This window comes from Schistocerca nitens, chromosome 4, assembly GCF_023898315.1.
Source record: "Schistocerca nitens isolate TAMUIC-IGC-003100 chromosome 4, iqSchNite1.1, whole genome shotgun sequence".
NCBI classification, from domain to species: domain Eukaryota; kingdom Metazoa; phylum Arthropoda; class Insecta; order Orthoptera; family Acrididae; genus Schistocerca; species Schistocerca nitens.
The window spans coordinates 485,353,912-485,379,533 of record NC_064617.1 but is presented as its reverse complement, the minus strand read 5'-3'; the positions used below and the strand labels follow the sequence as shown (position 1 = coordinate 485,379,533).

At 41.2% G+C, this 25,622-nt stretch overlaps 1 protein-coding gene across 6 annotated transcripts in view; it reads right to left on the bottom strand.

Annotated features, from left to right (window-relative positions):
• LOC126251314 (uncharacterized) overlaps nucleotides 1-25,622 on the bottom strand; it is a 214,016-nt gene that overhangs the window by 162,121 nt on the left and 26,273 nt on the right. For all 6 annotated transcript variants that reach the window (XM_049951641.1, XM_049951643.1, XM_049951640.1 and 3 more), the window contains one exon: nucleotides 19,510-19,635. In XM_049951641.1, the coding sequence (XP_049807598.1) occupies nucleotides 19,510-19,635 (126 nt within the window). The remainder of the gene's footprint in view (nucleotides 1-19,509; nucleotides 19,636-25,622) is intronic.

Sequence of the window (25,622 nt, the reverse complement as noted above, 5' to 3'; positions counted from 1 at the left end):
CCGCAAACAGAGATCATGTGAAACCCAGCTCGCCCTATTTGCCCAAGAAATTCACAGTGCCGTAGACACTGGCGAGCAGATTGATGCCGTATTCCTGGACTTCAGGAAGGCATTTGATACGGTTCCGCACTTACGTTTAGTGAAAAAAATATGTGCTTACGGAATATCGGACCAGGTTTGTGATTGGATTCAGGATTTCCTAGAAGAAAGAACACAACATGTCATTCTTAACGGTTCAAAATCTGCAGATGTAGAGGTAATTTCGGGAGTACCGCAAGGAAGCGTGATAGGACCCTTATTGTTTACAATATACATAAATGACTTAGTTGACAACATCGGTAGCTCCGTGAGGCTATTTGCAGATGACACGGTTGTCTACAAGAAAGTAGCAACATCAGAAGACTCGTACGTACTCCAGGAAGACCTGCAGAGGATTAATGAATGGTGCGACAGCTGGCAGCTTTCCCTAAACGTAGATAAATGTAATATAATGCGCATACATAGGGGCAGAAATCCATTCCAGTACGATTATGCCATAGGTGGTAAATCATTGGAAGCGGTAACGACCGTAAAATACTTAGGAGTTACTATCCGGAGCGATCTGAAGTGGAATGATCACATAAAACAAATAGTGGGAAAAGCAGGCGCCAGGTTGAGATTCATAGGAAGAATTCTAAGAAAATGTGACTCATCGACGAAAGAAGTAGCTTACAAAACGCTTGTTCGTCCGATTCTTGAGTATTGCTCATCAGTATGGGACCCTTACCAGGTTGGATTAATAGAAGAGATAGACATGATCCAGCGAAAAGCAGCGCGATTCGTCATGGGGACATTTAGTCAGCGCGAGAGCGTTACGGAGATGCTGAACAAGCTCCAGTGGCGGACACTTCAAGAAAGGCGTTACGCAATACGGAGAGGTTTATTATCGAAGTTACGAGAGAGCACATTCCGGGAAGAGATGGGCAACATATTACTACCGCCCACATATATCTCGCGTAATGATCACAACGAAAAGATCCGAGAAATTAGAGCAAATACGGAGACTTACAAGCAGTCGTTCTTCCCACGCACAATTCGTGAATGGAACAGGGAAGGGGGGATCAGATAGTGGTACAATAAGTACCCTCCGCCACACACCGTAAGGTGGCTCGCGGAGTATAGATGTAGATGTAGATGTACTGCTGTTTCAGTTTCAGCAGCGTTTGGCAGGCCATGTATCTGACCTCAGTCACAACAAGACCTGACCCATTGTATATAAAGACTGGCAATCTGGACAGGCTGGGCAGGTTTCGACAGCTGGGCTTCAAATCAGCGTCTGCCATGTGTCAGCTGCCTCTGCAAGCCTGCCAACATTTTTCCACTATACCAATGGAACCGCCAGCCAGGGGGTCCGGCCACAACCTACATGGGCTGAGGGTTGAGGTAATGTCCTGTTGGCTCCGAATCACCTTGGCCTGACAGCACCAACCACTGCTGTCCAAGCACCAGCCCTGGGTTTGGCACAGGGCCGCCACTGACTACCGCTGGGACCATATGTTGGCTCATTCCCATCGCAGTTACGAGAGGAAGGGCGCTTTTGTGTGATGCAGCAGTGAAGCAGTCCAATGCACTGCTAGCCAAAGCTGCTGCCAAGCCATATTGATGAAAAGAGCTGACTCCAGTGCACCATCGCCAACAAATTCCAATAGTGTTTCACTCCCTGTTGCCGCCGCCACCGCCCGCCTCCAGTGGGCACTGTACCGATGCCTGTCCAACTTAAGACATCAATAAATAATTTGTCACCACTGGGTATCTTCACCTTCTGCACCGACTCCCACCTCCACCATAGAACTGATCACCCACATTGATCCCACAGCCTTCAAAAGTGGTGTCAGAAAAGCTGTTTGAGATTGAAATTATTATTATTTCTTTACTTTCTCAGACGTTAAGTCTGGTTAAAAATGGAAAGTGACGCGGACCTTGATCAAGCGTCACTTCCTTTTAACTGTACGGTATATGTTATATTGCATTTAGGAACTTTCGGGTAATTGAACATGTATCAATAATTACAGATTTCTGTAGTTGTATATATAAGTTTGGATGTAGCTGTATTGCATTGATGTACTGGTGGATATTGTGTGGTATGACTCCTGTCATTGATAGTACAATTGGTATAATGTCAACTTTATCCTGATGCCACATGTCCTTGACTTCCTCAGCCAGTTGGATATATTTTTCAATTTTTTCTCCTGTTTTCTTTTGTATATTTGTTGTATTGGGTATGGATATTTCGATTAGTTGTGTTAATTTCTTCTATTTATTGGTGAGTATGATGTCAGGTTTGTTATGTGGTGTAGTTTTATCTGTTATAATGGTTCTGTTCCAGTATAATTTGTATTCATCATTCTCCAGTACATTTTGTGGTGCATACTTGTATGTGGGAACGTGTTGTTTTATAAGTTTATGTTGTAAGGCAAGCTGTTGATGTATTATTTTTGTACATTGTCATGTCTTCTGGGGTATTCTGTATTTGCTAGTATTGTACATCCGCTTGTGATGTGATCTACTGTTTCTATTTGTTGTTTGCAAAGTCTGCATTTATCTGTTGTGGTATTGGGATCTTTAATAATATGCTTGCTGTAGTATCTGGTGTTTATTGTTTGATCCTGTATTGCAATCATGAATCCTTCTGTCTCACTGTATATATTGCCTTTTCTTAGCCATGTGTTGGATGCGTCTTGATCGATGTGTGGCTGTGTTAGGTGATACGGGTGCTTGCCATGTAGTGCCTTCCCCTTCCAATTTACTTTCTTCGTATCTGTTGATGTTATGTGATCTAAAGGGTTGTAGAAGTGGTTATGAAATTGCAGTGGTGTAGCCGATGTATTTATATGAGTGATTGCTTTGTGTATTTTGCTAGTTTCTGCTCGTTCTATAAAGAATTTTCTTAAGTTGTCTACCTGTCCATAATGTAAGTTTTTTATGTCGATGAATCCCCTTCCTCCTTCCTTTCTGCTTAATGTGAATCTTTCTGTTGCTGAATGTATGTGATGTATTCTATATTTGTGGCATTGTGATCGTGTAAGTGTATTGAGTGCTTCTAGGTCTGTGTTACTCCATTTCACTACTCCAAATGAGTAGGTCAATATTGGTATAGCATAAGTATTTATAGCTTTTGTCTTGTTTCTTGCTGTCAATTCTGTTTTCAGTATTTTTGTTAGTCTTTGTCTATATTTTTCTTTTAGTTCTTCTTTAATATTTGTATTATCTATTCCTATTTTTTGTCGGTATCCTAGGTATTTACAGGCATCTGTTTTTTCCATCGCTTCTATGGAGTCACTGTGGTTATTCAATATGTAATCATCTTGTTTAGTGTGTTTTTCCTTGACTATGCTATTTTTCTTACATTTGTCTGTTCCAAAAGCCATATTTATATCATTGCTGAATACTTCTGTTATCTTTAATAATTGGTTGAGTTGTTGATTGGTTGCTGCCAGTAGTTTTAGATCATCCATGTATAGCAAATGTGTGATTTTGTGTGGGTATGTTCCAGTAATATTATATCCATAATTTGTATTATTTAGCATGTTGGATAGTGGGTTCAGAGCAAGACAGAACCAGAAAGGACTTAATGAGTCTCCTTGGTATATTCCACGCTTAATCTGTATTGGCTGTGATGTGATATTATCTGAATTTGTTTGGATATTAAGTGTGGTTTTCCAGTTTTTCATTACTATGTTTAGAAACTGTATCAATTTAGGATCTACTTTGTATATTTCCAATATCTGTAGTAACCATGAGTGGGGTACACTATCAAAAGCTTTTTGGTAATCTATGTATGCGTAGTGTAGCGACCTTTGTTTAGTTTTAGCTTGATATGTCACCTCTGCATCTATTATCAGTTGCTCTTTACATCCTCGTGCTCCTTTGCAGCAGCCTTTTTGTTCTTCATTTATAATTTTGTTCTGTGTTGTATGTGTCATTAATTTCTGTGTAATGACTGAAGTTAATATTTTGTAGATTGTTGGTAGGCATGTTATGGGGCGATATTTAGCTGGGTTTGCTGTGTCTGCTTGATCTTTAGGTTTCAGATAAGTTATTCCATGTGTAAGTGTATCAGGGAATATGTATGGGTCTGCAATGTAACTGTTAAATAATTTAGTTAGATGTGAATGTGTTGAGGTGAACTTCTTTAGCCAGAAATTTGCTATTTTATCATTTCCAGGGGCTTTCCAATTGTGCGTAGACTTAATTGCTCGGGTGACTTCATGTTGCAAAATTATCACTTCAGGCATTTGTGGTATCATCTTGTATGAGTCTGTTTCTGCTTGTATCCACCGTGCATGCCTGTTATGTTGTACCGGGTTTGACCATATGTTGCTCCAGAAGTGTTCCATGTCTGTTATGTTTGGTGGATTGTCTATTTTTATGTGTGTGTTATCTATTGTTTGGTAAAATTTCTTTAGGTTTGTGTTGAATGTTTGGTTTTGTTTCCTTCTATTTTCACTTTTTTTGTATCTTCTAAGTCGTTTGGCCAATGCTTGTAATTTCTGCTTCTTTTCATCTAATTGCTCTATCGCTTCTTGTTGTGAGATTTTACCTAACCTTTTTCGTTTTTTGTCTGATATTTCATTTCTTATAAATTGTGTTAGCTGTCCGATGTCTTTTCTCAGTTTTTCTATTCTGATCTGTAGCCTGTGTTGCCATGCTGGTTTTGTGGGTTTCTTCTGTGTGTTGGTTGGTTCTGATCTCTGCCTAGTGTGTATATTTAGTGTAGTGAGTGCTCCTAAATAAACCAGTAGTTGTAGCTCTTCCATAGTTGTGTATTCATTTATTTTGTTGTGTATGATTGTGCTGATAGTTTTTATTGTTGTTTCAACTTGTGGGTTATTTGGTGGTCTATGCAAGAATGGTCTAATGTCTGAATTTGTGTCTTTGTATTCTATATATGTCAACTGAAATTTTTCTTCTATATCTAACATGTGTGTCACTTCATGTTCTATTTGTGCTTGTGCTGGTGGCTGTCTTAAGATTTCGTTTTCCTCTGATTGTTTAATTGATGCGTGTTGTTCTTTGTTTGTTTGCTCTGGGATGTTTGAGTCCATTACTCTATTTTCTTCTTCTTCTGTTTGCACATTATTTTGTTCCAGTATTTGTTGTACTTGTTGTTTGATGTTTTCTAATTCTGACTGGGGTATCCTGTTATTTTTTATTATTACACGGATCTGATCAGCTAGTCGTCGTTCTGTTAAAAATTTTAATTCCGGGTATCTGGTAATAAATGTTGTGTATACTTGTGATCTGTATCCAGTTGTGTTGGTTCCTAGGTTTGTTGCTTGGTAATAACAGAACAAGAGGTGTCGATTAACTTCATCTGACCATCTCATCCTCTGTCTTTGTTTTCCTTCTAGGGTGGTTGCAGGAAGCATATCCTGCAAAACACCTCTATTTGAATTTAAATCATTTTCCAGTTGGCTAGCAGTGTCATTACCATTGTGGGCGGGCATAGGGTTCAAGCGTCGTCCCCGACCATGATGGCGCTTGTCCGAGGCTTCTTTAGTTCTGTCCTGAACCAAGTAATCACACTAAAAGGGGGGTTAGCCCTATTAGTGGTTTGTTCTTTTCGTCGCCTTTTACGACTGGCAGAACATACTGGAGGCCTATTCTTTTCCTGGGCCTCCACAGTTATTATTATTATTATCTTTACTTTCTCAGACGTTAAGTCTGGTTAAGAATGGAGTGACACGGACCTTTATCAAGCGTCACTTCCTTTTTGCTGTACGGTACATGTTATATTGCATTTAGGAACTTTCGGGTAATTGAACATGTATCAATAATTACAGATTTCTGTAGTTGTATATATATGTTTGGATGCAGCTGTATTGCATTGATGTATTGGTGGATATTGTGTGGTATGACTCCTGTAGTTGATAGTATAATTGGTATGATGTCAACTTTATCCTGATGCCACATGTCTTTGACTTCCTCAGCCAGTTGGATGTATTTTTCAATTTTTTCTCCTGTTTTCTTTTGTATATTTGTTGTATTGGGTATGGATATTTCGATTAGTTGTGTTAATTTCTTCTTTTTATTGGTGAGTATGATGTCAGGTTTGTTATGTGGCGTTGTTTTATCTGTTATAATGGTTCTGTTCCAGTATAATTTGTATTCATCATTCTCCAGTACATTTTGTGGTGCATACTTGTATGTGGGAACGTGTTGTTTTATAAGTTTATGTTGTAAGGCAAGTTGTTGATGTATTATTTTTGCTACATTGTCATGTCTTCTGGGGTATTCTGTATTTGCTAGTATTGTACATCCGCTTGTGATGTGATCTACTGTTTCTATTTGTTGTTTACAAAGTCTGCATTTATCTGTTGTGGTATTGGGATCTTTAATAATATGCTTGCTGTAATACCTGGTGTTTATTGTTTGATCCTGTATTGCAATCATGAATCCTTCTGTCTCACTGTATATATTGCCTTTTCTTAGCCATGTGTTGGATGCGTCTTTATCGATGTGTGGCTGTGTTAGATGATACGGGTGCTTGCCATGAAGTGTTTTCTTTTTCCAATTTACTTTCTTCGTATCTGTTGATGTTATGTGATCTAAAGGGTTGTAGAAGTGGTTATGAAATTGCAGTGGTGTAGCCGATGTATTTATATGAGTGATTGCCTTGTGTATTTTGCTAGTTTCTGCTCGTTCTAGAAAGAATTTTCTTAAATTGTCTACCTGTCCATAATGTAGGTTTTTTATGTCGATAAATCCCCTCCCTCCTTCCTTTCTGCTTAATGTGAATCTTTCTGTTGCTGAATGTATGTGATGTATTCTATATTTGTGGCACTGTGATCGTGTAAGTGTATTGAGTGCTTCTAGGTCTGTGTTACTCCATTTCACTACTCCAAATGAGTAGGTCAATATTGGTATGGCATAAGTATTTATAGCTTTTGTCTTGTTTCTTGCTGTCAATTCTGTTTTCAGTATTTTTGTTAATCTTTGTCTATATTTTTCTTTTAGTTCTTCTTTAATATTTGTATTATCTATTCCTATTTTTTGTCTGTATCCTAGATATTTATAGACATCTGTTTTTTCCATTGCTTCTATGCAGTCGCTGTGGTTATCCAATATGAAATCTTCTTGTTTAGTGTGTTTTCCCTTGACTATGCTATTTTTCTTACATTTGTCTGTTCCAAAAGCCATACTTATATCATTGCTGAATACTTCTGTTATCTTTAGTAATTGGTTGAGTTGTTGATTTGTTGCTGCCAGTAGTTTTAGATCATCCATGTATAGCAAATGTGTGATTTTGTGTGGGTATGTTCCAGTAATATTGTATCCATAATTTGTATTATTTAGCATGTTGGATAGTGGGTTCAGAGCAAGGCAGAACCAGAAAGGACTTAATGAGTCTCCTTGGTATATTCCACGCTTAATCTGTATTGGCTGTGATGCGACACTATTAGAGTTTGTTTGGATATTAAGTGTGGTTTTCCAGTTTTTCATAACTATGTTTAGGAACTGTATCAATTTAGTATCTACTTTGTATATTTCCAATATCTGTAGTAACCATGAGTGGGGTACACTATCAAAAGCTTTTTGGTAATCAATGTATGCGTAGTGTAGTGACCTTTGTTTAGTTTTAGCTTGATATGTCACCTCTGCATCTATTATCAGTTGCTCTTTACATCCTCGTGCTCCTTTGCAACAGCCTTTTTGTTCTTCATTTATGATTTTGTTCTGTGTTGTATGTGTCATTAATTTCTGTGTAATGACTGAAGTTAATATTTTATATATTGTTGGTAGGCATGTTATGGGACGATATTTAGCTGGGTTTGCTGTATCTGCTTGATCTTTAGGTTTCAGATAGGTTATTCCATGTGTAAGTGTATCAGGGAATGTGTATGGGTCTGCAATGTAACTGTTAAATAATTTAGTTAGATGTGAATGTGTTGAGGTGAACTTCTTTAGCCAGAAATTTGCTATTTTATCATTTCCAGGGGCTTTCCAATTGTGCGTAGAATTAATTGCTCGGGTGACTTCATGTTGCAAAATTATCACTTCAGGCATTTGTGGTATCATCTTGTATGAGTCTGTTTCTGCTTGTATCCACCGTGCATGCCTGTTATGTTGTACCGGGTTTGACCATATGTTGCTCCAGAAGTGTTCCATGTCTGTTATGTTTGGTGGATTGCCTATTTTAATGTGTGTGTTATCTATTGTCTGGTAAAATTTCTTTTGGTTTGTGTTGAATGTTTGGTTTTGTTTCCTTCTATTTTCACTTTTTTTGTATCTTCTAAGTCGTTTGGCCAATGCTTGTAACTTCTGCTTCTTTTCATCTAATTGCTCTATTGCTTCTTGTTGTGAGATTTTACCTAACCTTTTTCGTTTTTTGTCTGATATTTCATTTCTTATAAATTGTGTTAGCTGTCCAATGTCTTTTCTCAGTTTTTCTATTCTGATCTGTAGCCTGTGTTGCCATGCTGGTTTTGTGGGTTTCTTCTGTGTGTTGGTTGGTTCTGATCTCTGCCTAGTGTGTATATTTAGTGTAGTGAGTGCTCCTACATAAACCAGTAGTTGTAACTCTTCCATTGTTGTATTTTCATTTATTTTGTTGCGTATGATTGTGTTGATAGTTGTTATTGTTGTTTCGACTTGTGGGTTATTTGGTGGTCTATGCAAGAATGGTCTAATGTCTGTATTTGTGTCTTTGTATTCTATATATGCCAGCTGAAATTTCTCTTCTATATCTAACATGTGTGTCACTTCGTGTTCTATTTGTGCTTGTTCTGGTGGCTGTCTTAAGATGTCGTTTTCCTCTGATTGTTTAATTGATGTGTGTTGTTCTTTGTTTGTTTGCTCTGGGATGTTTGAGTCCATTACTGTATTTTCTTCTTCTTCTGATTGCACATTATTTTGTTCTAGTATTTGTTGTACTTGTTTTCTAATTCTGACTGGGGTATCCTGTTATTTTTGATTATTACACGGATCTGATCAGCTAGTCGTTGTTCTGTTAAAAATTTTAATTCTGGGTATCTGGTAATAAATGTTGTGTATACTTGTGATCTGTATCCAGTTGTGTTGGTTCCTAGGTTTGTTGCTTGGTAATAACAGAACATGAGGTGTCGATTAACTTCATCTGACCATCTCATCCTCTGTCTTTGTTTTCCTTCTAGGGTGGTTGCAGGAAGCATATCCTGCAAAACACCTCTATTTGGATTTAAATCATTTTCCAGTTGGCTAGCAGTGTCGTTACCATTGTGGGCGGGCATAGGGTTCAAGCGTCGTCCCCGACCATGATGGCGCTTGTCCGAGGCTTCTTTAGTTCTGTCCTGAACCAAGTAATCACACTAAAAGGGGGGTTAGCCCTATTAGTGGTTTGTTCTTTTCGTCGCCTTTTACGACTGGCAGAACATACCGGAGGCCTATTCTTTTCCCGGGCCTCCACGGGGGTTATTATTACTATTATTATTATTATTATTATTATTATTATTACTGTGGCAGTGCAGCAGCAGAGTTCAATGAAAACATACAAGTAAGTGTCAACTAAGTTTCTTTTCTATATGGGTCTGTCTGGCTGTTTCCTGCATTTCCTTTTCTCTTTTCTGGGATATATTGTTCACTTCTGGCACTAACAGATGAACAAAGTGGCAGTAAGTGAAAAAGCATCAACTTGGGAAACAATTCAGCACCTGCTGGATCAGTTAGCTCAAGTGCAGGTTGCTAATGTGGATTTACATAGGGAGGGAGACAAGCTAATGGAGTAAAAAGGGAACAGTCCATTCTTAACATTTGTATAGGTGTACGTACCACCTCATCATTGACTGATCAGTAGCAAGACAGAGCATGCTATTCATCAAAGGTAAGGTCAAGAAAAATGCAGAGGAAATACAGATGGATCTCACAGAGCTAACTGACCTGAAAAAAGACCAAAATCGAGGGAATGAAGACAGGAAATGATGTACCAATAACTGAAACAGAAACATAAGGGGAAAGCAACATGCTAACACAAAATTCAGAGCTAAATAAAGAAACGTTACGCATTATGAAACGATGTCACCAGTCACTACGCCAAAGTGAATCGAGTCAATAAATAAACAGAACTTGGAGGGAACTACAGAGAGGAAGCAAGGCTTTAAAAAAATTTAAGAGAAGTTCATGAGGGAGACTGACAGTAAATTATATGCTGGAGGTATATTCAAAAGTCAGAGCACAGTTAGTCACACATAAGTGATTTTACACTGGATTTCATCAACCAGTGTTGTTTGTTTGTTTTGTTATGCTTTAGGACACAAAAACACTGGGGCCATACGCGCTCAAGCCAAAACTATAGAACGCAAAGACAGAGAGTAGTTAAAAATGATTCTATGTCAGTCCCAATTGACATAATAGAAGACAGATAGAAACAGGCACGTGGAAAAAGGGCTAAAAGAGACACCATAAAGGAACAGAGGTCCAAAACTAAAAATTAAATGGCTGTCACCAGATTGTTTTGGCGGATAAAAAGTAAAACGTAGTCAACATCCCGCGCATCATTTGCTACAACAGCCGATAACTCAGACGGCAAACCCAAACGGGAACATAAAAGGTTAAAAAATGGACATTCCGTCAGGAAATGGCGGACAGTTAAAACTTGGGTGCAATGTATATAAAGTGGTGGAGTAGCACCACTTAGCAAATGATGATGGCTAAAAAGGCAGTGCCCAACATGCAGCTGAGTTGAACTAACCTCCTCCCAGCAGGAGGGCCGAGAGGAGGTCATCCAAACTGCTGGGAGAGGCTTAATAATCCAGAGATTATTCCCGTGGAGTGAGAACCATTGGCGATGCCAAAGGGACAACACATCCTGACAGACGGCAACAAAGAGATCATCGGAGGGAACACAGGTACTCACGGGCTGAGGTACTAGGATTGCAGCTTTGGCAGCAGCGTCAGCAGCCTCGTTTCCCGGCAGACCGACAGGACCAGGAACCCACAGAAACATCACACTGGCTCCACCAAGACTGAGCAGCTGACAGTTTTCCTGGACCCACTGCACTAAGGGAGGGGCTGTGTACAGCGCACATAGACTTTGAAGACTGCTGAGTGAGTCTGAGCAGAGGACACAATTTAAACAGCTATGTCACCGGATGTACTCTGTGGCCTGATACAAGGTGAAGATCTCAGCTATAAATACTGATGAGTGTGCCAGAAGCTGATATCTAAAGACATGGGTGCAGACAGCCATCAGTGTACACAAAGGTAATATCGCAAAGTTCCATGTGAATGTCGTGAAACTGAAGGTGATAGACTGAGGCTGGAGTAGTGTCCTTAGGAAGCAAATAAAGACCAAAGTTACTATGTGCCGCTTCACAAAGCCAAGGTGGTGAAGGGTTCACACCCACAGGGAAAGGTGCAGGTCATGCGAAGTTAAGCCGCTGTAGTAAGTGCCGAAAGTGAACTCCAGGAGGCAACAGAGAAGAAGGACGAGCCCCATACTGCCGATCAAAGGAATCAGCATCAAGGAGGCAGCATAGGATGGGTGACCACACATGGCAGACCAACGGCACGCATACCTGCTGAGGAGAAAGTTACGGCAGTTGGACAGGGGTAGTTCAGCAGCTTCAGCATACAGACTCTCAACCCGGCTGGTGTAAAAGGCGCCCGTAGCCAAACGGATGCCACAATGGTGGCTAGTCTTCGTTGATCCATTTTGGATCGTGAGACGACGGCTGGCATGAACTTCTTGATTCAATAATTTACCAACAGTCATATGTATTGTAGAAATTTATTTTCTTTTATGAACTTCTATGTGCTACCAGTTTCAGCATTACATTGATGCCATCTTCAGGTCCCACCCATCATAGTCGTAAAATCGCTATACACAGAAGGAGCCATATAACTGGATCCGTGAATCAAATCGTCTTGCCACAGCTCTTGGTGGCCAGGCAACACAGTCTATGAAAATTTTCACACATCTTAGTTTCTCATACCACATTATGAGCACCCACGCAACCTGTTAGTTTTAGCTATGCCATACTCTGCATTTACCCACCATTACTGCAGTCCTCAAATTGTTCAAAAAATCTTTCTACTTGTCCATTGCTGGGGAAAAGGCCTGGTTTGTGAAGTGGTTTCCACCATTATATATATTCTTGAATCATTCAGTTTCTCCGTCAAACTGCTTATCCACAAGCAGCTCAGCAACATGTTAAGGTAAGTTGAACTGCCCTACATGAGTCAACTTTCTCACCCAGTGACAGCTCATAAATACTGGATACTAAGGATAGAGAGAGACCAAGCATAAACACGTTGCAAATGCCGGTAACATTCCCTATTTATCTGTGTTGACCTGCACCACTAACACTGATTGGGCAGATACCTGCACCTGCTGAAATTTACACAACAATCACACCTCTAACATCAGATGTTCTGTGTTGTATGGTAAGCAATGTGAGAGCATGGCTAACCTAGTGTATATCCAGTGAGCCATGTGTGTTTCGCACATCTGCAGGTTCTGGGCCATTGCAGGTAGTGGTGGTGGTGGTGGTGGTGGTGGTGGTGGTGGTGACTGCTTCAACTTGGTTGCCCAGTTTTGCTAAGCTGGCTGGGATCTCAGGTTCAATAGACTGAGTCCAACAAATACTGAAGACCACAACAATTTCAGTACATTTATTCAGTACTGCATACAAGACCAGACTGGCAGGACTTTGCCATATACAGAATGATATTTGAGGGTTCAGTTCTACAGACCACTGCCATCCAAGAATGATCAGCAACTTATGGTGTAGTTATGAGGGTCCTGCCATTAGTATCAGCTATTTTTATATGGTTGACTGACAGCACAGCTGCAAGAGCGATGGGTGATGATGTAATACTGAAATGACAAGTGCCATCATCCCTTCCTGGTTTGGTGTGCTTGGAAGAAGCAAGTTACAGGTTGATAAAGGTTTCTCGAGTCTCCAGCCGGGTGGTAGCATTGATATCTCGCGACGTTTCGGGAAGTGTCATACTACCCATCTTCTGGCGAAGTGTCGAGACTCTGTCTGCCAGACAGAAGCCGAAGCACTTCTTCCGCTATGTTGACTACACTTTTGTCATGTGGGGACATGGCAAACAGGCACTAGATGAGTTTCTTGAACACCTCAACAGCATCCATCCAAACATAAAATTTACAATGGAAATGGTAGAAAATGGATGCCTCCCCTTCCTTGATATTTTAATTAAGGGGAAGGCAGATGGATCACTAGGCCATGCAGTACATAGAAAGAAGAAACATACGGATCTATACCTTCATGCAACAAGCTGCCACCATCCAGCACAAAGACAAACAGTACTGACCACCCTGGTATATAGAGCGCGCGCCATCTGCGACAAAGAGAGCCTACCATCCGAGCTGCAACACCTGAGAGAAGTCTTCCAACAAAATGGCTACAGTAGAACGCACATTAACAGGGCGCTTAAAAGGAAGAAAGAAGCAGTGAAAACCCCAGAAGAAAATAATGAAGGAGAAGAAGAAGATAAACGACTCGCTTTCCTTCCGTACGTGGGTCCGCTCTTGGCCAAAATTGCACGACTTCTGGGAAAATACAAGATCAAAACCGTTCTCCGACCACCACCAAAGACGAGGAAGCTCCTAGGTTCTGCCAAAGACGCGCTGAACCTTACCACATCAGGAGTATACAGTATACCATGCGAATGCGGAAAGCAGTACATTGAGCAAACACCGCGCTGCATATCTAAATGCTGCAAAGAACATATCAGATGTGTGTGACTAGGCCACACAGAAAAATCAGCCATAGCAGAACACAGCATCAATGAAGAACACACCCTCAACTTCGAAAACACGGAGGTGCTGTGCCGAGCATCTGGCTTTTGGGAAAGCGTGATCAAAGAATCCATAGAAATAAGGATTCACGACAATCTGGTCAACAGAGACGAGGGATACCAACTCAGCGCAGCATGGAACCCGGCGATAGCGGCAATCTGTCGGGAGCGCGCCCGTCAATGTCCTCCGCCGCTGACGCAAACAGAATGCTTACACCGAGAACCGAACGCGGCAGCCGGGGGCAACCGCCATCCCCACCACCGCGCGCATGCCGCTGGTCCACCGCAGCCACCTGAGGTCTAGTGGAGGGGGGTGACCGCGCATATAAATAGCCCGCTCTCCGCGAATCTCGACACTTCGCCAGAAGATGGGTAGTATGACACTTCCCGAAACGTCGCGAGATATCAACGGTACCACCCAGCTGGAGACCCGAGAAACCTTCATCAATGGTTTAAACCGGGAAAGCCTACAGTCACATATAAGTTACAGGTTGTTACACAGTCATACTGATTTTTTTCATTCCTCTTTTTCCAAGCTGTTAGCTGTAATGGCTTTGCAACTATCTCTCATATGCCTACATTCCTTATCATCTATCAATAAGACCACATGGCAATCCGTTTTTTGTAATTTTTTGTATTATGGAACTGAAATTCACAGCTCTAATATCAATCTGCAAAGTAGTCCAGTGCAAGTCTAAAAAATTCTCAATAAAATCGACTTTGAAGTTTTCTGTGCAGCTATAATTCACTAAAGTAACGAAAATGGTCTGCATTGCTCAGTTGTTGAATCCTTGCCTCTCATGCGGGCAGCCTGGGTTCGATTCTCACATGTGCAAGCTTTGACACAAAGGCACACATTTTACAAGCATTTCTGTGAAACAAAAAATTCCTAAAGGTGAATAAAGAAAACAAACAGTAGCTTCCGAGACTGGTAATCACTGGTTTGAACGTGTCTCAGTTTTTTTTTTTTTTTTTTTTTTCATTCCATTAGAATACCTACATCATCAAAGTGCAAAATTCATCAAATATATGCCAATAACCCCCCCCCCCCCCCATGAACCATGGACCTTGCCGTTGGTGGGGAGGCTCGTGTGCTTCAGCGATACAGATAGCCGTACCATAGGTGCAACCACAACGGAAGGGTATCTGTTGAGAGGCCAGACAAACGTGTGGTTCCTGCAGAGGGGCAGCAGCCTTTTCAGTAGTTGCAGGGGGCAACAGTCTGGATGATTGACTGATCTGGCCTTGTAACACTAACCAAAATGGCCTTGCTGTGCTGGTACTGCGAACGGCTGAAAGCAAGGGGAAACTACAGCCGTAATTTTTCCCGAGGGCATGCAGCTTTACAGTATGGTTAAATGATGATGGCTTCCTCTTGGGTAAAATATTCCGGAGGTAAAATAGTACCCCATTTGGATCTCCGGGCGGGGACTACTAAAGAAGACGTTATCAGGAGAAAGAAAACTGGCATTCTACAGATACGAGAGTGGAATGTCAGATCCATTAATAGGGCAGGTAGGTTGGAAAATTTAAAAAGGGAAATGGATAGGTTAAAGTTAGATATAGTGGGAATTAGTGAAGTTTGGTGGCATGAGGAACAAGACTTTTGGTCAGGTGAATACAGGGTTATAAATACAATATCAAATAGGGGTAATGCAGGAGTAAGTTTAATAATGAATAAAAAAAATAGGAGTGCAGGTAAGCTACTTCAAACAGCATAGTGAACGCATTATTGTGGCCGAGATAGACACGAAGCCCATGCCTACTACAGTAGTACAAGTTTATATGCCAACTAGCTCTGCAGATGAAGAAGAAATTGATGAAATGCATGATGAGATAAAAGAAATTATTCAGGTAGTAAAGGGAGACAAAAATTTAATAGTCATGGGTGACTAGAATTCGACAGTAGGAAAAGGAAGAGAAGGAAACATAGTAGGTGAATATGAATTGAGGATAAGAAATGCAAGAAGAAGCCGCCTGGTAGAATTTTGCACAGAATAACTTAATCATAGCTAACACATGGTTCAAGAATCATAAAAGAAGGTTGTATACATGGAAGAATCCTGGAGACACTAGAAGGTATCAGATAGATTATGTAATGGTAAGGCAGATATTTAGGAACCAGGTTTTAAATTGTAAGACATTTCCAGGGGCAGATGTGGACTCTGGCCACAATCTATTGGTTATGAACTGTAGATTAAAACTGAAGAAACTGCAAAAAGATGGGAATTTAAGGAGATGGGACCTGGATAAACTGAAAGAACCAGAGGTTGTAGAGAGTTTCAGGGAGAGCATAAGGGAACAATTGACAGGAATGGGGGAAAGAAATACAGTAGAAGAAGAATGGGTAGCTCTGAGCGATGAAGTAGTGAAGGCAGCAGAGGATCAAGTAGGTAAAAAGACAAGGGCTAGTAGAAATCCTTGGATAGCAGAAGAGATAATGAATGTCATTTATGAAAGGAGAAAATACAAAAATGCAGTAAATGAAGCAGGCAAAAAGGAATACAAACGTCTCAAAATTGAGATCGACAGGAAGTGCAAAATGGCTAAGCAGGGATGGCTAGAGGACAAATGTAAGGATGTAGAGGCTTATCTCACTAGGGGCACGAAAGATACTGCCAACAGGAAAATTAAAGAGACCTTTCGAGAAAAGAGAGCCACCTGTATGAATATCAAGAGCTCCGATGGAAACCCAGTTCTAAGCAAAGAAAGGAAAGCTGAAAGGTGGAAGGAGTATATAGAGGGGCTATACAAGGGCGATGTACTTGACGACAATATTATGGAAACGGAAAAGGATGTAGATACGATACTGCGTGAAGAGTTTGACAGAGCACTGAAAGACCTGAGTCGAAATAAGGCCTCGGGAGTAAACCACATTCCATTAGAACTACTGACGGCCTTGGGAGAGCCAGTCCTGACAAAACTCCACCATTTGGTGAGCAAGATGTATGAGACAGGTGAAATACCCTCAGACTTCAAGAAGAATATAATAATTCCAATCCCAAAGAAAGCAGGTGTTGACAGATGTGAAAATTACTGAACTATCAGTTTAATAAGCCATGGCTGCAAAATACTAACACAAATTCTTTACAGACGAATGGAAAAACTGGTAGAAGCTGACCTCGGGGAAGATCAGTTTGGATTCTGTAGAAATGTTGGAACACGTGAGGCAATACTGACCTTACCGCTTATCTTAGAATAGAGATTAAGGAAAGGCAAACCTACGTTTCTAGCATTTGTAGACTTAGAGAAAGCTTTTGACAATGTTGACTGGAATACTCTCTTTCAAATTCTAAAGGTGGCAGGGGTAAAATACAGCGAGCAAAAGGCTATTTACAATTTGTACAGTAACCAGATGGCAGTTATAAGAGTCGGTGGGCACAAAAGGGAAGCAGTGGTTGGGAAGGGAGTGAGACAGAGTTGTAGCCTCTCCCCGATGTTATTCAATGTGTATATTGAGCAAGCAGTAAAGGAAACAAAAGAAAAATTTGGAGTAGGTATTAAAATCCATGGAGAAGAAATAAAAACTTTGAGGTTCGCCGATGACATTGTAATTCTGTCAGAGACAGCAAAGGACTTGGAAGAGCAGTTGAACCGAATGGACAGTGTCTTGAAAGGAGGATATAAGATGAACATCAAGAAAAGCAAAACGAGGATAATGGAATGTAGTCGAATTAAGTCGAGTGATGCAGAGGGAATTAGGTTAGGAAATGAGACACTTAAAGTAGTAAAGGAGTTTTGCTATTTGGGGAGCAAAGTAACTGATGACGGTCGAAGTAGAGAGGATATAAAATGGAGACTGGTAATGGCAATAAAAACGTTTTTGAAGAAGAGAAATTTGTTAACATCGAGTATAGATTTAAGTGTCAGGAAGTCGTTTCTGAAATTATTTGTATGGAGTGTAGCCTTGTACGGAAGTGAAACATGGACGATAAATAGTTTAGACAAGAAGAGAATAGAAGCTTTCGAAATGTGGTGCTACAGAAGAATGCTGAAGATTAGATGGGTAGATCACGTAACTAATGCGGAGTTATTGAATAGAACTGGGGAGAAGAGGAGTTTGTGGCACAACTTGACAAGAAGAAGGGACCGGTTGGTAGGACATGTTCTGAGGCATCAGGGGATCACAAATTTAGCACTGGAGGGCAGCGTGGAGAGTAAAAATTGTAGAGGGAGAGCAAGAGATGAATACACTAAGCAGATTCAGAAGGATGTAGGCTGCAGTAAGTACTGGGAGATGATGAAATGAAATGAAATGAAATGAAATGAAATGAAATGTCGTGTGGCTAGGGCTTCCCGTCGGGTAGACCGTTCGCCTGGTGCAGGTCTTTCAAGTTGACGCCACTTCGGCGGCCTGCGCGTCAATGGGGATGAAATGATGATGATGATTAGGACAACACAACACGCAGTCCCTGGGCGGAGAAAATCTCTGACCCAGCCGGGAATCGAACCCGGGTCCTTAGGATTGACAGTCTGTCACGCTGACCACTCAGCTACCGGGGCGGACCTGGGAGATGATGAAGCTTGCACACGATAGAGTAGCATGGAGAGCTGCATCAAACCAGTCTCAGGACTGAAGATGACAACAACAACAACAACAACAACAACAACATGTAATTAGAAATAAGATGTGCATTTTTCATATAAATGATTAGATGTGTTAATTAGCAAATTTTTACAAATTATATAATTAAATGACATAAGCATTCTAACTGAAAGGGGGAGAAATTCATAATAATAATGACCATAATAAGAGTCAAACCACCGATTATCAGTCTCCAACACTAATGATTTTTTCCTTGTTAATGCATTTTATTCTTTACGGAAATGATTATAGAACATGTAACTTTGCTAAAAAAATTTACATCAGCTGGGAATCTAAACCAGGCCCCACATACAACTGGTACACATTCCACCACAGAACTATGCAGCCCATCAAAAAAGCCATTTAATTTTAGAGAGTTAAAGATGCTTGGAGAACTTCAAAATTGCTTTTCTTGAGAATTTTTGAGAGAGTTACCAAACTGTTTTGGGAAGAAGGAAGGAGGGAAGACTGGGTTTAGCGTACCACCACCATCAAGTCATTAGAGACACAGCACAAGTTTCGATCGTGTCAAGGATCAGGAAGAAAATCAGCTGTGCTCTTTCAAAGGAACCATTCCAGCATTTGCCTAAGTGGTTTAGGGAAATAAGAGGAAACCTAAATCTGGATGACAGGATGTGGGTTCAAACAGTCATCCTCCCAAATGAGAGTCCAGTGTGCTAACACTGCGCCACTTTGTTCAGTACACTGATTTGGGAAATTTGTATCCGACTTCTGTACTTCATGTACCATAAATATAAAAAAATAACATAAATTCAACTGCCATGTGGCCCCCTTGTAAACTTGTAAACATTTCCTAGTTTGCTCAACTTACTTTCATCTAATCCAACTCATTTACAAACTGGAATGAGAGATATTTCTTTCTGTTCTGTATTTATTAGAAATTACATTCTCTTATCATTTAGAATATCACAACTGTTATGGTTCCTCAACAGTTATAATTCTTAAAATCCCATTATCAGCTTAATGAATTTAAAGAGCATTACTAAATGATGCCAAATCAACTGGCTCACAAAACCTGTTGTATTCCTAAATACTTTAGATATGTTTCAGTATTGTTTATGTGCCTATTTATTCCACAATGCCTTCATTATATTGTGAGTTGCCATACTTTATTTGCTCACCTTGTGCGACTTTCTGAAGACAGAACGGTAATAAGAGCCCGTATGGAGACAGCATGGAGGCCATACATCAAATAACATCTGTATTATTGTTAATGCATTTTCTTTTACTGTCTGGTCTTCTGATGTCTGAAAAACAAAGGTCAAACAACAGAATTTAACAGTGTGACTCAGATGGAAGGCATAATCACAACCATCTACTTATTTCACAATGAAGAAGATTCAGTCTGTCAGTCAGTCACTCACTCACAATGAAATGGAACAAAAACATTACAGTACTAAAAAGAAGACATACAGGTCAATTGGAGTACAGTGAACATATTCAATAAAAATATTTGAAAATAGCATTAATAATTGTCCAAAAAACAAACAATACATAGATGCTGATCAGTTGCACATACTAACTATATGAAAACCTTCCACAATGTAACTTAACAAATGTGGAACCAAATTAAGAATGTACTACAGGGCATTATTTCAGTACAAGAAAGAAATGCAACAGATACGAATAATAAATGTGGATAGTGTCTCTTTGTAGCTTTAATGTTACTAAATGGGGAAAAATTATATCTGAATCACAAAAGATACTGTCCAATAGGGAAGTTGGCTAGCATAATATTAATATGGACCACTAGGGCCAAATAACTTCACCCACTTCCCCTACGGCAAACATGAACACACACACCATTAAATAAAGATATTGACTAACAACAAAAATATGTTGACTGTGGACTTCAACTGTACTGTGAGGCAACAACAGTTGCTCCATTTTTGACAGGCATATTCTATACCCAGTTATATGAATGGAGATCTGTACTGTGTGTGTTTTGTCTGTGCTGAGCAATCTAACTTTAATTGCTTCACAAACTGAGTGACAGATTCCACATTTTACACAAAGTCTCTGCGTCTATTTTTAAGTTGTTTTTCCAAATTCCAGCAGCCTTTTAAGATTACTGAGCCAGATATTTGGCTTCTCCACCACAATGCAGGTCTTCTTACATCACCATTAGGACCACTGCCCATTGCGGACACTGGATGTTGCCTGATGGCATTGAGGCCGTGTGACATGGTAACAAATGGATGTAAGCATAGCAGACACGGATGGCGGATCACCCTAGTAAAGATAAGGGCTGCAAATCAGGAAATCCATTGAGATAAGCGACTTAGACAAAGGGCAGAGTATTACTACACAGAGAATGCGAACAAGTATCTTGAAAATGGTGAAGCTGGTCGAACATTTACATGCTACTGTCTTACAGAAAGAGATAGGACAGCGATACTACTATTAGACACTAAATGGTTGGATGTCCCTCACTCTACACAGAACATGGGGTTCAGAGGCTTGTCTGCTCTGTAAAGTAAGATAGATGGTGATCTGTGGCATCTCTGTCGAAAGAGCACAATGCTGGTGCCTGCACAGTTGTTTCAGACCACACCATTCATCGTACATTGTTGAACGTGGAGCTCCATGGCAGACCACCCCTACGTGTTCACATATTGACCTAATGGCATAGTCAATAACAACCACAGTGGGCATAGGACTATTAAGATTCGACCATCAATCAATGTAAACGTTTCGGCTCTTCAGGTGAATCACATTTTTGCTACACTAGGTGGATGGTCATCTCCACAAAAGCTATTATCGAGGTGAATGGTGGCTCAAAATGTGCAGCGGCCATGGATGCAGACTGGAGGAAGCGGTATTACGATATGGGAGACATTTTTCTGCACTTGCATGGGACCTATTGTAATAATCAACAACACACCAACAGCTGCGATCCACCTGCATCCCTTCATGCTTGAAGCCTTTCCCAACGTTGATATCATCTTCCAGCAGTGTAACTGTCTGTGTCTCTGAGCCAGAACTGTACAACAGTGGTATGAGGAGTATTATAGTTATCGGCAACCAAATTCGCCTATGGAACCCATCTGCATCACTATCGGGTGTCATCACTACATACGCAAATTAGCAGTCTGTTATTCCCATAAATTACATGAACTGTGCATAGACACATCTCCACAACCTTACCAACAAACTGTTGCATCCCTGATACGAATAATCTGTGATGTATTTCACTCCAAAGATGGACAAACACGCTATTAAGCAGGTAGTAGTAATATTTTGGGCCATCAGCGTATTGTTACAGCAGGACAGAAATAAGATTGCATATCATGTGAGATTAACAAATTTCAGATTCACCTTGGTCTGTGAATCTTCCTAAAACCTTTTGGAAGGGCGGCCTGTGATAGAATACAGATACTTTTGTCAGATAATAACTTTTTAACAATGTAACTGTTCACCTCTCTAAAAGTTACAATAGGAAGCTAAACTTTAGTCTACTACAAGTCTTGGCAGAGTCGAAGAACAAGATAACTGGGCACCTTCTGTTATCTTGCAAAACTCTATGATTGTGTAAATTATCAATTTTCATGTGGCAACTGAACTACTATGGTCTCTCTTTTTTTTTTTTTTTTTTTTTTTTTTTTTTTTTTTTTTTTGTAAGGCATTAAAACAAGTAGGGTCATACGCACCCATGTCAAAACTGTATAACATGAAGACCAAGACGAGTTAAAAACGACTTCACATCAATCCCAATCAACGAAAGAGAAGACAACTTAAAACAGGGATGTGGAGAAAGGTCGATAAAATACACCATAGCGAAACGTAGGTCCTGAACTGAAAATTAAATGGCGTTCGCCATATTGCTACAACAGATAAAAAGTAAACTGTGGGTGACAGTCTGTATATTGTTCGCTAAAATGACCAGACAGCAAACACAAACAACAACGTAAGGGGTTAAAAAAAAGGCATTCCGTCAGGAAGTAGCTGACCATCAAAAGTTGAGCACAATGTGCACACAGTGGTGGGGAGCACCCCAAAAAGATAGTGCCCAATATGCAACCTAGCTAAAAAGGTCACCACATGGCAAGAGGGCCGAGAGGTGGTCATCCAAGCCGCTGGGAGATGCTTAATAACCCAGAGCTTGTTCCCATGAAGGGAGGACCAGTGGTGATGCCAAAATGACACCACTTGCTGACAGACAGCAACACAGAGATCATCAGAGGGAATGTAAGAACTATGCGGGCTGAGGTACGAGGACTGCAGCCTTGGCAGCTGCATCAGCAGCCTCGTTTCCTGTCAGACCGATGTGACCCAGAAACCACACGAACATCACAGTGGCTCCATCAAGAATGAGCAACTGACAGCTTTCCTGGACACGATGCACTAAGGGATGGACGGTGTGAAGCACACACAAGCTTTGTAAATACTGAGCAGTGTTCCGAAGCTGATACCGAAAAATGACGGTGCCAATGACAAAGGCACACCCAACTCCATGCTCAATCTGAAGCCATCGGTGTACACAAAGGTACTTTCACGAAGTTTCATGCGAAGGTCATGAAACTGAAGGCAACAGAGATAGGCTGGAGTAGTGTCCTTGGGAAGCAAATGAAGGCTGAGCTGAACATGGGCCACCACACAAAGCCAAGGTGGTGAAGGGTTTACACCAACCGGGAAAGTTGCAGGTAGCGTGAAGTTTAAGCTGGCAGAGCAAGAGCTAAATGTGAACTCCAGAAGGTAGCAGATAAGAGGGGCGCGCCCCATACTGGCAATCAAAGGAGGAGTCACCGATGAAGGTGGCATAAGATGGGTGGCCACGCATGGCACACAAACAGCACGCATCTCTACTGAGGAGAAAGTCACGGCAGTAGGACAGTGGTAGTGGCAGCTTCTGCATGCCGACTCTCAACCGGGCTAGTGTAAAAGGCACCAGTGGCCAAACAGATGCCATGATGGTGGATAGTATTGAGACAGCATAAGAGAGGCAGACATGCATATGCATATACGAAACATCCATAATCTAGTTTCGAACGGACAGGGGACTGGTACAACTAGAGGATGGTCGTTCGATCTGCTCCCCACAAAGTACCACTGAGGACATGTAGGACTTTGAGGGAACGCGTACAGCGGGCTGTCAGGTCGAACACTTGGGAGGACCAAGAAAGTCTCCTATCGAGCATGAGTCTCCTATCGTAGTTTCAAAAACAAAAGAGCAACATGACCAATATATAAATACGGTGGAAGAAACCAACTGGGCTGCCAGAAATTCATACAAACAGTTTTGTCAGTGGAAAAACAAAATCCATTGTCAATGTTCCCTGAGTTAGGATGATCAAGACAACACTGAAGACTACGCTCAATGAGGCAGGTCTGTGGAGAATTGCAATAGATGGGAAAATTGTCAACGAAAAAGAAGCCGGAGATGTCCAGTGGGAGACAGGCCATTATAGGGTTAATGGCGGATACAGGTGTCAGACAAGGTAGAAACCACACATAGATTGAAAACACAGTCTTTTAAAAATTCCTGAAGGAAATGGGGCATTTGGCCACATAATCCCCATGTGGAGAGAGTACAGAGGATACCAGTCCTCCAGCATGTGTCATAGGCTTACTCCAAACCAAAGAACACGGCCACAGTCTGCGATTTCTGCAGAAATCCATTCATGACATGGATGGACAAAGTGACGGGATGGCCAACTGCAGAATGGTGTGCTTCAAATCCACACTGTGCAGTGGTGAGTAAATTGTGAGACACAAGCCGCCATACCAGCTGAGCATGAATCATATGTTCCATCACCTTGTAAAAACCGCTGGTGAGAGAAATGGGGTGGTAGCTAGAAGGAAGGTCTTTATCAGGCATAGGTATGGGTATGACAGTGGTTACATGCCAGTGTCTGGGAAACATGCCCTCTGCCCAGATGCAGTTGTACCTACGAAGCAGAAAGTTCTTGCCCCCAAGAGAAATGTGCTCCAATATCTGAATGAACAGCATCTGGCCCTGAGGCAGAGAATCATGATGAAGTGAGAGCATGATCTAGCTCCCTAGTAAGAGTGGCATTGTAACACTCACAATTCCAATACATGAAGGGTATCATCCAAGCCACCTCTACTCATTTCTGATGGAGGAAGGCAGGATGATAGTGGGAGGAGCTCAAAATCTCTAAAATTGCAGACCAAGGTGTTGGAGATAGCAATTGGGTCCACGATGACATTGTCTGCTACTGGCAGACCGTAAATCGGGGAATGGATCTTGATCCCAGATTGGCCCACACTTCGGAAGAGGGAGTGCAACTGTTAACAGAACTAGTAAATTAAATCTACCTAGGTTTTTTGCTATCCTGACGAACGCAACGACGCTGTGCATGCAACTGTTTATAATGAATAGTTTGCCATTGTAGGAAGACGGTTAAAAATGCGGAGATCATGTCTCCGCATGCAAATTGTGTCGCGGCACACCTCAGTCCATCAATGGACTGGGACACAGGGCAGTAAAGAGGAAGTGCAAGGAATGGGACATTCTGTGGTGGTAAGGATAATGTTTGTAAGATATTCCATCTGGTCATGAAAAATAGGGAAATGTTGTTCGTAGAAGGTAGCAAGGGAGAAGTAAAGCCTCCAGTTGGCCTTAGTAAGCTGCCATTTGTATAGGAGTCAGCAAACAGATAGCATATGGGAAATGGTCACTTGAGTAAGTGTCAGAGAGAACAGATCATTCAAGACATTGGGCAAGCTGGGCAGTGCAGAAGGAGAGGTCCAAATGGGAATGTGTGTGTGTGTGTGTGTGTGTGTGTGTGTGTGTGTGTGTGTGTGTGTGTGTGTGTGTGTGTGAGTGTGTGTGAAGTCCGAAAGGAATGTGGTTGCTCCCATGTTAAGGCAGATGAGGTGAAGTTGATTGAGAAGGTCAGCCAAGAGGACACACCTTGGACAGGTTCTGGGAGGACCCCAAAGGGGATGGTGTGCACTAAAGCAACCCAGCAGCAGAAAGGGGTGAGGTATCTGCCCAATAAGCTGGAGGAAGTCTTCCCTGGTGACATCGAATGATGGAGGGACGTAAATACTACACAGTTAAAAGGTCAAGTGAGGAAGGAAAAAGTGAACTGCAACAGTTTGAAGGCGGGTAGTTAGCACATTGGGTTGACTATGAATGTCATCCCATACGAGCAGCATGACTCCCGCCCGAGATGGGCTCAAAGCAGTCGTGAGGATGCAATTTTGCTTCTTGAAGGCAGAGAACAAATGGATGGTGCAATTCTAAGAGCAGCCATAAATCCTCTTT